Source organism: Sciurus carolinensis, chromosome 5 (assembly GCF_902686445.1).
Source record: "Sciurus carolinensis chromosome 5, mSciCar1.2, whole genome shotgun sequence".
Lineage (NCBI taxonomy): Eukaryota > Metazoa > Chordata > Mammalia > Rodentia > Sciuridae > Sciurus > Sciurus carolinensis.
Window position 1 is genome coordinate 43,372,460 of NC_062217.1, and position 17,721 is coordinate 43,390,180.

The following is a 17,721-nucleotide window of genomic DNA, read 5'->3' on the forward strand; positions in this document are numbered from 1 at the left end:
GTCACTGGGATTATAGGCACACATAACCACGCCAGGCTTAATTTATATCTTTTGTCTATCATAGGCCTTAAGCATGTTAGTGTTGATAACCCACTAAGTTACTAAATAACAATCTGCATAGCTATTTATTGGTTATTTTATAAAAACATCTTGCCTAACCAGTTAAGACTACTTCAACTTGAAGAAAGGACCACCATATTTTCATTCTTTTTATGAAGTTCTCTAACTCAAATCTGGGGTAGACGCTAGAGATTTAATAAATGAAAGTTAATTTTAGAATTTTTTTAAAACATTTTTAAGGCCTCAGCAATGACACATTTTAAAAAATAAGTAGGTTGAAACAAGAATGTTAGAATGACCATGATCCGCTCTGCTCTGCGCCAATCAATGGATTTTACCTTAGGAGACAGAGTCAGCCTATTATATCCACATATGGTAAATTCACATATATGGCAGTCAACGATGCAGTGACAAAAAAATCTTCAATTCTCAATTAAGCTCGCAAAAATGAAAGGGGCAAATAGCACACAAAAGGAAGAATAAAAATAAACCCTCCATTTCAAGTAACAGAATATCTGCAGTTGTTGCCATGCAGGTGTCAGAGGAAGTGAGCATCCAGGAGACTGCGAGCAGCGGCCCGCATGCAGGTCACTCAACACAACAATAGCTCTGCAGCATTTGCTCACCTCCTCTTCAAAACAAAAACTCTCAAGCATATCTAAAAGTCCATGAACCAAAAGTTTCTGTAATAGGAAACAGGATGATTTCCTAATCACTAACACTTGGACGACCAGCTCCTTCAGAGTTTTCACAAGAGGGTAATTTAAAAGCAAAGCCAGGGAAGAATGTGAAATGACTTTACCAAGCAGGCACCCCGTCTATACCTTTGTCATGAACTCCTCCAGCTGCTCTACAAACAGCTTGGTCTGCTGCTGAATAAACTGCTCACAGGCCGATTTCAGATGCCGGTCTACATCTTTTTTAGAATCAAGATAATGTTCTCTTATCTCAGGAGTACCCTTAAAAAGAAGATGACAATTTCCTCCTGTTTTTATGTGCCTAGAAATTACCAGACGCGTAAAGAATATCATTTATCTCCCACCACCAATGAAAGACTCTTCTCACCTCCAACAAGAACTCTATCAAGGCATTGTTGCTATTCAGCCTAAAAAATCTTGGAACAGTCATAGGGTTCAGGATTTTAAATGCTGCATCTGTGAAACAAAATTTCTCATCCAGTAAACATGTACAGTTTCAACAGAGAAGCCCTGTGTGACAAACGTTAGTTCTTTACTACCACAAAGCCACAAGGCCTTCATCTTCACCAGCTCACCTCCATGAATAGCTGAGGGTAAGATGAATACCAATAAAGGCTACAGTATCCACACAGTTATTTTCTATGAGTTGAATTACAAAATGACTATTAATTTCAATTTGCCATTTACAGAAAAAAGAAAATTGATAAATGGTACTTGACATCATAAAATTTCACTGCTTTATTTTTAGGATGTTAAATAGGTTTTTAAAAAAATGTTCACATACTTACCCAGATTTGTTAATGTCCTGACTGGCACAGAAATTTATTCACTTGAAGGAGTGTGAATAAAATAATGTGTCAGCCAGGAAGAAAACACCAAGAGGACATATTTACCCCTCAACCTCCAGACTAACTAGAATCTATAAGTACTGAGGTCTCATTGATGTTCAAATGCAATAAGATAAAACATTAGTCGTGAGAGGTTAGAGGCTTAAAAGTGAAGATAGCAATTATTATTAAGTGATAGAAAAAAAACAAAAGGGCCATTTCTTTGCTTTGTTTCACTTTGCCCAACTGCAGAAAGCAAAGCATGAAATGCTTCCATCACTGGTTTTGCAAGCACATGCTATAATAATACTGCCTTGATCCGGGTCTTAATGAAAAAGAACTTCTCTCTATCAAATTCAGTATTCAGAGAAAAGCTTTAGTAAATGACTGTTTCTGCTGTCTTTTTGTAAGATACCTGAAAGATTCTGTTTGCAATAAATAGAATCAAATCACCATCTGGTTGGGTTATATAAGATTCAAAATACATGGGAGAAAACATGCTTTAAACCAAATTTTGTCAAAATCTTAGGATATTTCATCTTCTCACATCTCAGTGAATCCACACTAGCAACAAAAGGCAAAAAAAAAAAAAAATTATGAATTAGAAAAAAATTAAAATAAATCAACCCTACTCTATCCCATTACTTAAAACAGACATCAGCAGCCAGGAATTCTTCAAGAAAAAAGCACCATCCCCAGAACCTCACACTGATAGAAAAGGCGGCAATCAACCAGAGAACTGGGAGATAAGAAGCTTCTAAATATGCTTTTAAAACTTGTGCATTCTGTAAAGGCAAAAGTCAGGAAATCTGGTTTCTACTTAAAAAAAAAAAAAAAAAAAAAAAAGACACACACATACACACTTTATAAACCAAAAAGTATTCTCTGTGGTGGGCAGGTGAGAGATCAGGGGAAAAGAGGCAAACTGTTTTAATAATACTCATCAGGAGCCGCAGTGGATCTCAGCTGAATTAAATCAGATAAGCAAAGTAATTAAGGAACTAAAATCCTGCTATATTTGAAATTTCTGTATTTGGGGTTGCTCTGAATCACAGAACACAGAAAATACTTTTAGTGACTATTTTCTCAATTGCCACCATACTTGAGAAAGTTAATTCACTACATACGCAGATTGCTTAAGGCATAAGAGCATAAATCTCTGAAAAGATTAAGTTCACAAAAATTTGTAAGTAATTAAGGGAAATGATTGATGTTTGTGTTATATCCTTAATTTTTTAAGAACAACAGCTTGGAAAGTAGCTACTCTGATCTTTTAAATGTCATCTCTCATTAATTCAGAGATAATCATCAGAATGGATGAATCATCTTTTCCACGATGAGACAATATTTATTACCAATTCCAAGACCCCATCTACATGATTACTTACCAACCAGTTGATTTAACAATACTACATAAGCTCACTTCAGTACCTGAAACTTAGAAAACACCTTAGCATATTTTCATTCTTAATGATCTTGATAACCCAGTTAGAGTATTATAACGAGTTCATTATGCTCGTTTTACCTAGGAGGAAGGTCGGGCAGGGAAGACAAAACACCCATCCAAGATCACACAAGAGCTAGGAAATGATGAACAAAAAAAGAAAATCAACTCTGAGACTCTTAAACAAGTAATCCTCCCATTTTTACTCTGACTTCCTGAATTTTCATAAACTGACAAACTCAACTCCATGTTTAAAATCATACCAATTAGTTATCAGGTACTATTTATTAAGTAGCTATATATGATTTTTCATTTTCTAACTGGTTGTAAGTAATATGTGGCAGAGTCTAACATGGTAATAGTATATTATAAATTGAAATGCTCATAGAATTCTCAAAGAAAATACAGCAAGTTAGAAGTAATTAGGATATTGATAGCTCAATGAGAACAAGAAACATACTTAGCAAGCAAAGCATGCAAAACAAATTGCAGATGAACATAAAATAAACCTATAACCTGTGCTGACACATTGGGACCAAGTCAAACACACCCAATTGTGCCAGCCAGGACAACAAAGTACCTCTAGTTTTCTTGAGGTCCAGGGAAATTTCCTTAATGGTGAATTCAGTGTGAAATGGAGCAATTTGTTCACGAAGAATCAAAAGGTGCTTAATTAAGAAAAGCTGTCCATCAATCTGAGTCTAAATCAAAAAAGAGAAAAATATTATCACAGATTAAATCAAAATAGGCACATATAAGAGATGTTATTAATCAACACTAATCTACCTAATTTTATAGCCTTATGGCACCAGTATGCCTTTGCTGTGCAATGAACTCTTCCCATTTAACCATGTTAGAAGTATACAGAAAATCTTGCTTCAAACTCTTAATATCATTTGCTCTTAGGAAATCCAAAAGAGTGAATCAGACTAAAGGCAATAAACACCAAATGTGGAAAGAGAAGTCAAATCTATTTTCACATGGTGCAGAGGTAGAAAAGATGCTGCCATCCAACATGAGCATGGAGCAGGAGCTCCAGGCATGAGCATGATTCTGCCCTCCGTGGCCTTCTAGTTCTCTTCAGGAAGATAGTTTTCATTACCTGATCAAAGTAATTTCCATATCCAGAACATCAGACATACTCCATTCTTTTTTACAAAAGTACAAAAGAACCTTCTGAATGTAAGATGGTTTGGGGTCACCCTTTTGGATTATCCTGCAACCAAAAGAGCACTGACTATCTACACCCCTGAGCATCCTGCATGCCCTTTCACCCTGTCAGGACCTATCTCTAAGAAACTTGTATCGTAACTAAGTTCTCAAAGTTCTGACACAATTCCAAAACAATAAGTAACCATAGCTTTCATTTCAAGAGTCTGTGTATCAATAAAAGCAAGACTGAATGTGGGTTTTCTTGTTACTACTCATGGTAGAATCTTATTTCAAAAAGACTTCAAATGAAAGGTTTTACATTAGAAAAAGATGAAGTTATTCTTCAGTAAAACATTATAGATCTAAAGGGATTACTAAACAAAGTGACACCTCTCTAATCTTTCCCTCTCCACTTCTAATAAAATAGGTACATTTGACTTATGCAATGAAAACTCTCTTTGCATTGTCAACAGAGCACCAAATAAGTATAAATGCTACACATTTGTAAGATACTTACTCTATTTTTAAAAGAACTAAGACTCTGAGAGCAAAAATACTATCATATAAACGTCCTCTGCTTTGTAACCCAGCAAATAGCACCTTGTGAATTTACTAATAAACTAGGTGCTCAACTTAAGAATGTAATAATAATTTCCTGCCTTAAAAACTAGAAAAACTCTCTAGCACATCAAGCCATTTCACTGGGTTTTGTTTTGTTTTTCTGGGCACAGGGGATTGAACTCAGAGGCACCTGGCCACTGAGCTACATCCCCAGTCCTATTTTGTATTTTATTTAGAGACAGGGTCTCACTGAGTTGTTTAGTGCCTCGCTTTTGCAGAGACTACCTTTGAACTAGAGATCCTTCTGCCTCAGCCTCCTGAGCTGCTGGGAATACAGATGTGTACCACTTCACCGGTTTTTAAAAAAAAACTAAAAGGCAATAAGTACATAAACTTAGCAATGAAAACAAATAAGCTAATGCTTACCAAACTGAGGGCTTCTTCACATATACTTAAACCCCTTATAATATGTAGGAAACGAATAAAAGAGCATGGCTTACAGATAATGAGGACAGAAGGCTGAATGATCAAAAGCTTAAAAGAGAAGACAATGGTAAAAGGGGATATAAGCACATAAACTTTTCTTAATTAGGTCATTCTTTTCCTCCTAGTGATCTAAGAAAAATATGCTCCTCAAGAAAATGTGTAGGATATAGGGGCAAAAAGCACCCATAAGTCACAAAAAAGTTTTCACTAGCACATATTTAATACATTTTTCATTACATAGTTAGATTATACATCTGATTTGTGTCCTTTCTTTTTGCCTGAACATACTTCAGTTAAATCTTGTTTCATTTTTTAAAAATTTAATGGCTGTGTAAAATTCCACATATAGAATATGCCCAAATTTACTCAACTATTTCTCTAATGTTAGACACATTCTCTAGTTTCCACTATTAAAAAAAAAGTGAGAGGTCAGACTTGCAAGTAATATGTAAAATTTAAATCTTCCTATTTGCAATTTTATTCTCCGTACTCTTTTAGTCCCTCCGTAAAAATTTCATTTCAACTCTCCATTTCATGAATAGAACATAGTGGTCACAAAGGTAAAGCTTTTCTAACATCAAGATCTCAAATTCTTTCATAAGGAGACTTTTTTTTTTTTTTTCAGTCAAAAGTCTTGAAAGTAAGAAATCAAGTTTGCAAATCTGGAAGTCATAGGATTCAAACAGTCCAAGCAGTAATTAAATTTTGGCTGGAAACAGTCCCTACAGCTCCTTCCCTGTATGTGACAAGTATTTTAAGTGAAGAGTGAAGCTGAGCAACACTGTCAACCATGCTCTACTTCTTGGGGAAAAAAAAAACAAAAACAAAAACAAAACAAAAAACAAAAAAACAACTCAGTGCCTTGGGAGAAGCACAGCCAGCAGTTTTCAACACAAGATCCCATCCTGATTATAACCCCAAGGGCCACAATTGCCTTTCCTCAAAATTGACAGGCTAGGGCTGGGGTTGTGGCTCAGTGGTAGAGCACTTGCCTAGCAAGCTTCAGCACCACATACAAATAAATAAAGTTACTGTGTTCACCTACAACTAAAAAAAAAAAATTGACAAGCTAATTTCCTCCTGGGGATACTATTCAACTATTTAAATCACCATTGCAGAGATGGTTAAAATGTTGACATCCTTGAAAGCATATTCTTGGTATTTCAGGGAATCAGCAAGAAACCTTTACCTATAGAACTGATAAACTAAGTACCATTTTTGGTCCAGCAAAGCTGGACTCTCTTAGTGCAGTCTTTATTGAGCACTATAATGAAATACTAGCTTCTCTCAAAGGGCCTCAAAATTCAATCATATTAAACAAATCTTATTGTCAAAACGGCTTTAAATTTCTGTGCCTATAAATAAAATGCTATATTGCACCATATTATAGGTAATAAAATTTCACCTAACACTTCATCAAACCTTGTTTTTGCTGATAGACTCTGATGCTCCCAGTAAAGACTGAATGCAGGCAGACAATGCTTCCTGTGATAATCCCTGGAACACCGCCCTCTGGTGGAATAAAAGAGAACATCAGCCTGTGGCACTTCACAAAAGAGACAAAAAGGAAAAACCCTAAGCCCTGAGTGCAGAAAACAATGCATGCTTGCCTTCACTACTGTTTATTAGTGATACCATTCCTCTTGGAGTTTTCTATTCCCATGCAACCTTTCTAGACCAACACATAGTTTTGAAATGTGCACTCACATCAGCAAGTACTCACGTGATCTTTAATAAATGTGTGCTACCACCTCTTGAATGCTGTGCTAGATGCTGGGAAGTATAGGGATCAAGAGGCAGGCAGGCTTCTGACCTCATGGGGGCCCTCATTCCAATATAATCTCATGTTATTGTTGTTTTTAATTATTATTATTATTTATTTGTGTGGTTTTGTTTGTTTTGGCTGCACTGGAGATGGAAATCAGGGGCACTCTACTACTGCGCTACATCCCCAGTCCTTTTTATTTTGAGACAGGGTCTCACTAAATTGCCAAGGGTGATCATGAACTTACAATCCTCCTGCCTCAGCCTCCAGAATAGCTGGGATTAAGGGCGTGTATCACCAGTGGTCTGTTTTTTAAAGCTGTAAAACTAACTGTAAAACAAACCTTCCAATATGTCTACTTCTAAAACCAATCCCAGGCAATTAGGCAGCACTGCATTTTAAGATTCATACAAACAGCTCTTTAAATGGTATTATTTAAAACAGCAAGTAACTAGACATAATGGAAATGTTCAATGATGGGAGATTGACAAATAAAACACCAGTAAACTAAGTTATAAACTACTATGCATAAATGCTGAAGGAAGTGGTAAAATTCTTATAAAATATAATTAAGTGGGGGGAAATGGGTTACAAATTGGTATATGAAGTATGAATCCAAATTTAATTCTGACATTTCTGTACCTTCACAGATGTGTGGCATATTGGTCAGACAGGGATTCCCATCAGTCTCCTTGCTGCCCTCCCTGCCTCCATTCTACCAGAGACCTGATATGAATGTTTTATACAAGACATTTATTATGACCACAGTCCTGGCCCTGGTCCCCTACTTGATGTTATTCTCTTTCTGTATTGCTTCTCCCTGTGCAGAGGCTATTACTGTAGGAAGGAGGAATTAGGGCTGCCTCCTACTGAGTCACTGACCCGCCCAGAAACCTAAAGCTTAGAACAACATCCTCTCCTTCCCCTGCTCAGGCTTAATGTGGTTTGCATTGGATGTGCCTTTCCTCACTTTCAGTAAGACTGAAAGTTTAAGACTTGGATGTGAGCTGAGTGAAAACATAAGTAGATAAGCCTAAGGCATAAACAAAATCAGGAGGGTAACCTCTTTAGGCCTACTTCTTATTTGGCTATAGTCCCTACTAAGCAGCTCAGAGGCTTCATTCATTAGGGTCTGGGATAACAAAAGATTCTGTGTGGAACAGCCTCCTGCACATTTCTCTTGGGATCTTGGCTCCAACTGTAGGAAATTTCTGAATTCCAGTCTAATGCCATTAGTCAAAATACCTGATGGGGAAAAGAGAAGAGAGATACCAAATGCCCAAACCTCCCTTTGAAAGAGATCTCACAAACTACACAGTTTAAATAGAGTAGTATGGATTAGAATGCCCCCATGTAACACTGCATGACCTTGTTCGGTCCTAGTACACTGCAGTACAGGATACCTTTGGTACATGAGGGCATATGTATTCTCCACTTCTGAACCACATCCTAAAGAAATACTGGTGTCTGGGCAATTCACTACATGACTGCTATATGTAGTCACTTCTCTCTTTTTATGCAGTTGGGCTTACAGCAATTAAATTAAGAGATAAAAAAGCAAATTCAAATGGTCGAATTCTGTAAACTATTTTGGCTTAGAAACAAACACTGATAGCAAATACAGACAAATCTGCTGTTGCAGGGAATGACAACTGTATCATTAAATCAGAGTGCTTAAAATAACTCTGTTCTGGGAAATCAATGCACACTCTAAACTGGTGCTTAAAAAAAAAATTACTGCTAACTTCAGCAAATAACTAAACTTAGTCCATGGCAAAAGCACATGCAATCATAATTATTTGTTAAGGATACCATCAAACTGAGCACAGAACTCAATTCCAACAATTGCATTTAATACTAAATGCAGACTATAATGATGTAATATTGAATATATCACTTAACCTTTCTGCATATCTTTTTCTTCATCTACAAACTAAGGTGGACAAAATGAACAGTGGTTTTAAACTTACTGGGAATCCCAGACACTTTTAAGAATCAATGGAAGCCAAAGTTTTTCTCCTTAAAAAGTCACAAATACATATATACAAAATTTAACCACAACTACAAGGTATTCATAGGCTTTCCAAAGTCCTTTAGTGGATCCTAAGGGTCTACAGAACACTCAATTGACCTTAAAGTAATCTCCATATCTAAGAATTTTATTCTAAGACTATAAAAGACTACATCAAGATCTTAAAATAAGAATTTAAAAATATTCTAAGTGAAAGAGTAAGTAAATTCACAGTAAAGATACAATAATTTACACACATACATCTATGCATCGGTATAATTTGGAGAGACAGACAAGAGTTCTTCGAACTGTAGGATACCACATTCCATGAAGATCTGCTGGAGAAATCGTGGTATGTGGTCTAGGATTGAGGGATTCTGTCGAACCTAAAACCCAAATGGAAAAAGAAAACACATTTCACACATGTGGATGTCTGTCTTACAATAACTTATGTGGTAACTATAAACTATTTATTCTTGTTAATTATCAATAACTAGAAGGTGTCAATTTTTTCTAGCCTTTAATCAAGAATGTCCTAAGAAATCTAAACTAGTGACAGGTGAGATTTAACACAGTCAGTGAGAATACAGGAGTACATACATATATTGCAGTATCACATATATATACCCATCCCAAACTGCTTTTCCCAAACTGATCAATAATCTTTATGAAATAATTGAATGGCATACTTAAACACTACAGAACATGGTCATTAAAAAGGAGGCAGATCTACATGTGGTCTCACAGAAGCAAGTGGGAGTCAATGGAGGTAGGAAAGCAGCAAGAAAACAAAGCAATTTTAAACAGGAAGATGAATCAAAGCTGGCTTGCATCCAGGCTCACATCCATGTATCACAGACCTAGTTGTGTGTTCAATTCCCGAGCCACCAGTACATTCAATTCCTTCACTACTAGACTGGCCAGAAAAGGCAGCCTCTGGAAAGGGTGAAGAGAAGCAAATGCAGAGAGTGTCTGCACAGAGACAGTTTGTAGGGGAAGCACAGCATGGAGGGCCAAATTTCAAATGTGCCACAAAAGGGATACTGGTATAAATCTTTGGAAAAAGAAATGATACTGAAATATGTACTGAGGCCCAGTGCAGTGGTGTGCCTATGTCCCAGCTACTTGGGAGAGGCTAAAGTAGGAGGGTCACTTGAGCTCAGGAGCATGGGCCCAGCTTGGGCAACATATCTCAACCCGGTCTAAAAAAAAGAAGGACAGGAAAGGAAGAAATATGATTTGGGTACTAGAGGATATTAAGAAACTTCATTAAATTTTTAGTGCAAAATGGTTTCTGGTTTTATATGAGATGTCCTTATTAAAATTTTGGAGGGAGGCTAAATTGTTCAAGTGTGAAGTGTCAATGACATCATAATTTACTTTAAAATGATTGTGTATGCATATATATGAATACTTAAAATATGGGGTCTTGACTCCACATGATGGGCATGAGTGCTTACTGTTCATTTTATCTATCTTTTTACTTTTCCAGGTATTTGAAATATTTTCAATAAGAAAAAATAAAAGTATGTGATTACTGGTAATGACTTATAGGGTAAACAAAATTCTTATATTAAAAAAAGATGTAGATCCAGATCTGCATGAAATGACCAGTGCTGATGTTTAGTGCTTTCAACTTCCTACTTCATGGTTTTAAGATTTTTTTAAAACTAAGTAAGCAATATTGTATAACTTTAAATCTCTTCCATAAGGCCTCAATTTAAAAAGATCACCTTTAAATAAAATTTCTTCACGAAAAATAAAACTAAAACAGATTATATAAAATAATATTAGTTTTGCTAAGGATTTTGCTATCCATAGGACCTCTCCTTCAAAATAAAGAGCCAAAAAGTAACCCCAAATAGAAGTTTAGTAAAATAAAAGTGTTTGAGTACTTTGAAGCTGGAAGTCAACTTTTATGTTCATTTCTTTCACTGTCCTGTTTAACTGCTGACAAGCAGTGGGGGCTGGTTTACGTCCACAGCAAGCCATCAAAAGGCAAGTGTCTCCTGGTTTCCTCTTCTGAAGAGCACAGCAGCAGGGCTTTTCCTATGCCCATCCCCACCCCCGCAGGTCCTCCTCCATCACCCCCACTCTCTGCAGGTCCTCCTCCATCACCCTCTGGGTCCTCACCTCCCTTCATTTTTCTAAGAAGCCACACTTTTTGAAGAGACTGATAATTAGTCTCTTTCCAAAATGGTTCCTCCATCAATGTGCTATGACACCTTGTTCTACCACATGAACTATATCACTGAAAACCCTCATTCTGAAGAAGCCCTCATTATGTCATTCTCTCACTTCTGACATACCTGGAAACCAGAAAAAGTAGCTATGTCTTTTGGAGGTTGCTTTTGGTTTGGGCTCTGCCTGCCACCTCAAATTCTATCACCATTCTGGTAACACCAATGAGCATATGGATGAACACATGGTCACGTGACTTGACTGTCTTAACTGCAAAGATTTTTACTTCCATCGCACCCCCTACCCAGAGACAAGTTTTCTTATTACTTACTTTCATAATTACATTCTCAATACTCTCTTCTTACTCCAAATTATTCTAACTCATATTATGAGGAACCCTCTCTATCCAAAATGTCCTTATGATTTCAACTGTCTCAACTGTTTCCTCAAATGGCACTGCCAACCCTGCCTCCCCTAGTTTGAATCACACCCTCACACTTGCCAGCTTTCTGACCTCACTGGCTTTTCTTTCTCAGTCAGCTTAGTTCACTCCTCTGCCCCAATTTTCTCCTTAACATTGGCACTGGCTGTCTCCCTAGACTTCTGCTACAATCAATCGCTCAACTCTCTGTACTGGGATGATCATATAAAAGCCCAAAATATCAGCTGCTTCTCCATCTTTATTTCTACACTGGTCCTATTTATAACTCTAGAGCAGTGCTATCCAATAGAAATAAAACATGAGTCATGAATGTGACACAGTAAAATGCCACATTAAAAAAAGGATATGGGGGTTGGGGATGTAGCTCAATGGTAGAGCATGAGTAAGGCCCTAGGTTCAGTTTCCAGCATGACAATTAAAAAAAAAAGAAAGAAAGAAAGAAAGAAAGAAAGAAAAGAAAAGAAAAGAAAAGAAAAGAAAAGAAAAGAAAAGGAAAAGAAAAGAAAAAGGGAAAAAAAAGTGAAAATGATTCTGATATATTTTCTTTAATCCAATATATCGAAAATACCATTTTAACATGCAAACTATACAAAAATTACTAAAAAGACATTTTCTATTTTTTATTTGAAATCTGGTCTAATTTTACACTTACAGCACATTTTAAAGAACTAGCCATATCTACAAACTCAATGGCATGTGGTTACTGTATTGGCCAGCATAGCTCTAGATCCATATAAAACAGATTCTCAGTAGTTCCACACAAACCTCCTCAACTCTTCTCTTAGTCCTCACTTCTAGGGTGTTATGAAATTCTTTGGACTCAAACTTGTAACCATATCCCTCTATCCTACACTTATCTTCATCGGCTCATCAACACCCTGATTCAAATCAACTGTGTCTTTCAAATGGCAAAACAGTCTCCTAACCGACTTCACAGTTCTGTCAACATATCTTCACTGTAATGCCAGGCATGCTTTAAAGAACAGGCTTTACTGGGAAGAGAAAACATACAAAGCCAGGGTTGGCAAGACAGGGATGTACTATTTTCTCCAGTAACTCTTACAGAGGTTTACTAGAACCAAGGAATATTGGACCCAAAGGTACACTACAATATGGCATGAGTTCTGCTCAAAGGAGGAAATTTCCCCCACAGTGAGTCTCCCCTTCTATAAGTTAAGTGTGATAAAATGTCTTTGTCAGATGGGGAATGCCCAGGATGCCTGGCAATATGGATTTGGGGTACCAACTATCTATAGAGCAAACTTGAAATACCTGATAATGTCCTAAAACTAGGGATCTTGGGGAGATTGGGGCTCTTTAAAGCCCATGGAGTTACAGTTCCTCCTCTCCTAACCAGTCCCATGGTAAGCTCAGTTTGAGCGTCACCTTTACAGTTGGGGAGGGAGTGTCTTACTTCCCATGTAGCTTGTTATCTAGGTTACTCCTTCAACAATTTTTCTCCTTGGATTACATATACTCTCCTCCAAGCTATCACAAACATTTCACTCCAATCCCAGTCACTTAATACTTTTACAAAATGCCAATCTGATAGTACAATAACCCTGATACACTATACTAACAGCTGTAAGTACAAAAGCCATGGGACTATCCCACAACACTTATCACTATCTGGCCTGCCTTACCTGCTTCTTCCCCACATACAACCTGTGCCCAAACACGATGAGCCACTGGACTTCTCCAGAGCAGCCCCATTCTTCCATTCTAGCTTGCCTCCCCACATGCTGCTCCCCCTATCTTAGACAACCTGAAGTCACCTGACTATCACATTCTTCATAAAAACAGTTTTCAGACGCCAAACCTCACACTGACTCCACCCCGCTTATACTCACAGTGCATTCCCTTTGTAATTCCCTTGCCCCAAAGATTATCTATGACCAAAAGATCCCCATGCATCCTGTGAGCATCTCACTCAGCACTGAATTATGTCAATTATCAATCTCTCCCCATAAAGTGTAGGTTCCTCAAAGATACAAGTTATTTCATGCCTGGGACACAATAAGTACTCAATAAAGGTTTTGGAATGAATAAATGAAGGAAGTTAAGATATGATATCATACCAGATTTTGTGAGACTGTTAGACTCTGCTTCTTCTAGCTGAACATCTGAAAATGAAGATTCTGAAGGTAACTTCTTCTGTTCATCTTTTAAACTCTGAGCAATTTGCTGTATGGAGAGATCAGAAGGAACATTATAGTATAGTTTTCTGAAGTATCTGGCAACATGAACTAGCTGAAAAGAGGTTGGGGAACTCACATAAAATCAAAACATCATCCTATAACTACTTCTTAATTATAAAGGGGGAAATAAACTTTTATAACCATCACCTAACCATTCATGGTACAACCTGTCATTATGTGCCTTTGATGTAAGGAAGTAAAAAGTACACATCAGCTATTTGGCATTCTTATCAAAACAAATAAAAAAAATTAACCTGAATCTAAGCAAGAGGAAACAATCAGATAAATCTATATAATGTGGCATATTCTACAACAAAGTTAGTCTGAACTCTTTAAGAAAGTCATTCTATAAAACGAAAAAAACAAAGGAGGTGAAGAAGGAAAGGAGTCTTAATTTGTTTAAAAGAGATCAAGGAGACATAAAAATCAAATGCAACACAATACACTTGATGGATTCCATTTCTAAAAGCTTTTGGCACAGTTATAAAAGACATTTGAAGGACAACTGAGGAAATTTTAATACGGACTATATGTAAATAATACAGTTGAATTAATGTTAAATTTCTTTAAGTGTGAAAAATGGCACTGTGGATATGTGAATGTTTCTATTCTTAGAAAAAGTAAAGTACTTAGGAATGAATTACCAAGATGTCTTCAACTTACTTTCAAATGATTCAGCAACAAAGTATACACACAAAGAGATGAAGTAAATGTAACAAATGTTAACAACTAGTGAATCTTAAAAAAATTACAGATTCAAATGAATATTTGATAATATTAAGGAACTAAATGTAAACACATTTTAGATGTGAAAATGGTATTATGGTTGTGTTAGAAATCAAAGTTCCTTTTACAGTAATCTACTGAAGAATTTACATATTGAAATGATGTTTAAAACTAGTTCTAAAATAATTAATAGGGAGCAAGGGGGAGTAAGGAGGTATAAGTAAATAAACGAGATTGGCCATGTTGAGGGTAGGGTAATGATATGTAAAAATTCATAACACTATTGTCTATACTTTTGTTTGTATTTGAAAACTTCCATTAAAAATGTTCTAGGTTCTGTGCTGGCAATATAGCCCATCACGTAGAGTGCCTGCCTCGCATGCTGGAGACCCGGGTTCGAGTCCCCAGCACTATTAGATTGCAGAAATAACAAACGAAAATGTTCTAGGTTCTAATTCTAAAAATAATACACTAGGCATTCCTTAAACTCTGTCCAAAATTAAAAGAAAATGAAGGTACAATATGGAACTGAAAGACAAGCAAGATAAACCTAGGCCTTCAAACCATAAATAAGACATAGATATTTTCTAATTCTGAGAGGGACTCCACAGTTTATGAGAGCATGACACAGTTCCACACCATCATCACCAACTACAGGGGCTCCTATTATGAACCCTCAACTATGTCACTTATAAAGGAAATAGGAAAATCACAGAAAGCACTAATTCAATTTAAAAATTAAGAATGCTTATATGTTCTGGTGAAGGAGAAAAAACTAAATAGAATGTTTAAAAAAACAGAACTTAGTTTTTAGCTCTTCAAGGTTTTAATAGTTGTAATTCCTGTGATTTTTATGTCAAATTTACTTTGATTTTACATTTTAAGTGAGAATTAAAAAGAAAAATCCTACTTTAACTAGTATAAAACATTCAAAAGCTATGTAGGGGCAGGAAGGAGCTGAAGTAGGGAACCCCTACCTCCATCATGACTAATTTATCAGGATACGCCAGGTCTCCAGGAGCTGGTTTGTAGCCCGTGATGTCTGTCTGAATGTAGATGTGAGTTCGGTACACAAGTCTCTCTTGTACATCTTCCAACATCTGCTTTACTCCAGCTGCAAATGCCCCCAGTTGTTCAGCTAATTTAAATAAAAAAAAAAAAAAGAAAAGACCAAAAACACATTAAGAAAATTGTGCACCACGATCAAGTGGGGTTCATCCCTGGAATGCAAGGATGGTTCAACATTCGGAAATCAATAAACGTAATCCATCATGTCAATAGACTGAAGGATAAGAATCATATGGTTATTTCAATTGACACAGAAAAAGCGTTCGACAAAATACAACACCGCTTCATGCTCAAAACACTAGAAAATATAGGGATAGTAGGAACATACCTGAACATTGTAAAGGCTACTTATGCTAAGCCCATGGCCAACATCATTCTTAATGGAGAAAAACTGAAACCATTCCCTTTAAAAACAGGAACAAGACAGGGATGTCCTCTTTCACCACTTCTATTCAACATTGTCCTCGAAACTCTAGCCAGAGCAATTAGGCAGACCAAAGAAATTAAAGGGATACGAATAGGAAAAGAGGAACTTAAGCTGTCACTATTTGCTGATGACATGATTCTATATTTAGAGGATCCAAAAAACCTCCTCCAGAAAACTTCTAGACCTCATCAATGAATTCAGCAAAATAGCAGGCTATAAAATCAACACACATAAATCTACAGCATTTTTATACGCAAGCAACAAAACAGCTGAAAGGGAAATGAGGAAAGCAACCCCATTTGCAATAGCCTCAAAAAAAATAAAATACTTGGGAATCAATCTAACCAAAGACGTAAAAGATCTCTAAAATGAAAACTACAAAACATTGAAGAAAGAAATGGAGGAAGACCTTAGAAGATGGAAAGATCTCCCATGTTCTTGGATAGGCAGAATTTATGTTGTCAAAATGGCCATACTACCAAAAGTGCTATACAGATTCAATGCAATTCCAATTAAAATCCCAATGACGTACCTTACAAAAATAGAGCAAGCAATCATGAAATTCATCTGGAAGAATAAGAAACCCAGAATAGCTAAAGCAATCCTTAGCAGGAAGAATGAAACAGGGGGTATCACAATACCAGAACTTCAACTATACTACAAAGCAATAATAACAAAAACGGCATGGTACTAGTACCAAAATAGACAGGTAGATCAATGGTACAGAATAGAGGACACGGACACAAACCCAAATAAATACAATTTTCTCATACTAGACAAAGGGGCCAAAATATGCAATGGAGAAAAGATAGCCTCTTCAACAAATGGTGCTGGGAAAACTAGAAATCCATATGCAACAGAATGAAAATAAACACCTATCTCTCACCCTGCACAAAAGTCAACTCACAATGGATCAAGGACCTTGAAATCAGACCAGAGACCCTGCATCTTATAGAAGAAAAAGTAGGTCCAAATCTTCAACTTGTTGGCTTAGGATCAGACTTCCTTAACAGGACTCCCATAGCACAAGAAATAAATGCAAAAATCAATAACTGGGATAGATTCAAACTAAATAGCTTTCTTTCAGCAAAAGAAACTATCAGCAATGCAAAGAGAGAGCCTACAGAGTAGGAGAATATCTTTGCCACTCATACTTCAGATAGCACACTAATTTCCAGAATATATAAAGAACTCAAAAAACTCTACACGAAGAATACAAATAACCCAATCAACAAATGGGCGAAGGAAATGAACAGACACTTCACAGAAGATCTACAAGCAATCAACAAACATATAAAAAAATGTTCACCATCTTTAGTAATAAGAGAAATGCAAATCAAAACTACACTAAGATTCCATCTCACCCTGATTAGAATGGCAATTATCAAGAATACAAGCAACAATAGGTGTTGGAGAGGATGTGGGGAAAAAGGTACACTCATACATTGCTGGTGGGGCTGCAAATTAGTGCAGCCACTCTGGAAAGCAGTGTGGAGATTCCTTAGAAAACTTGGAATGGACCCACCATTTGACCCAGGTATCCCACTCTTTGGCCTATACCTAAAGGACTTAAAATCAGCATACTACAGAGACAGAGCCACATCAATGTTCATAGCTGCTCAATTCACAGTAGCCAGACTGTGGAACCAACCTAGATGTCCCTCGATTGATGAAT

The 17,721-nt window shown here is 36.6% G+C and overlaps 1 protein-coding gene across 3 annotated transcripts in view; it reads right to left on the reverse strand.

Annotated features, from left to right (window-relative positions):
- Cog3 (component of oligomeric golgi complex 3) overlaps window positions 1-17,721 on the reverse strand; it is a 54,767-nt gene that overhangs the window by 13,086 nt on the left and 23,960 nt on the right. For all 3 annotated transcript variants that reach the window (XM_047552876.1, XM_047552875.1, XM_047552877.1), the window contains 7 exons: window positions 15,529-15,689; window positions 13,706-13,811; window positions 9,266-9,390; window positions 6,651-6,740; window positions 3,610-3,730; window positions 1,126-1,214; window positions 885-1,019 (listed from right to left, as the gene is read on the reverse strand). In XM_047552876.1, coding sequence (XP_047408832.1) covers window positions 885-1,019; window positions 1,126-1,214; window positions 3,610-3,730; window positions 6,651-6,740; window positions 9,266-9,390; window positions 13,706-13,811; window positions 15,529-15,689 — 827 coding nt within the window. The remainder of the gene's footprint in view (window positions 1-884; window positions 1,020-1,125; window positions 1,215-3,609; window positions 3,731-6,650; window positions 6,741-9,265; window positions 9,391-13,705; window positions 13,812-15,528; window positions 15,690-17,721) is intronic.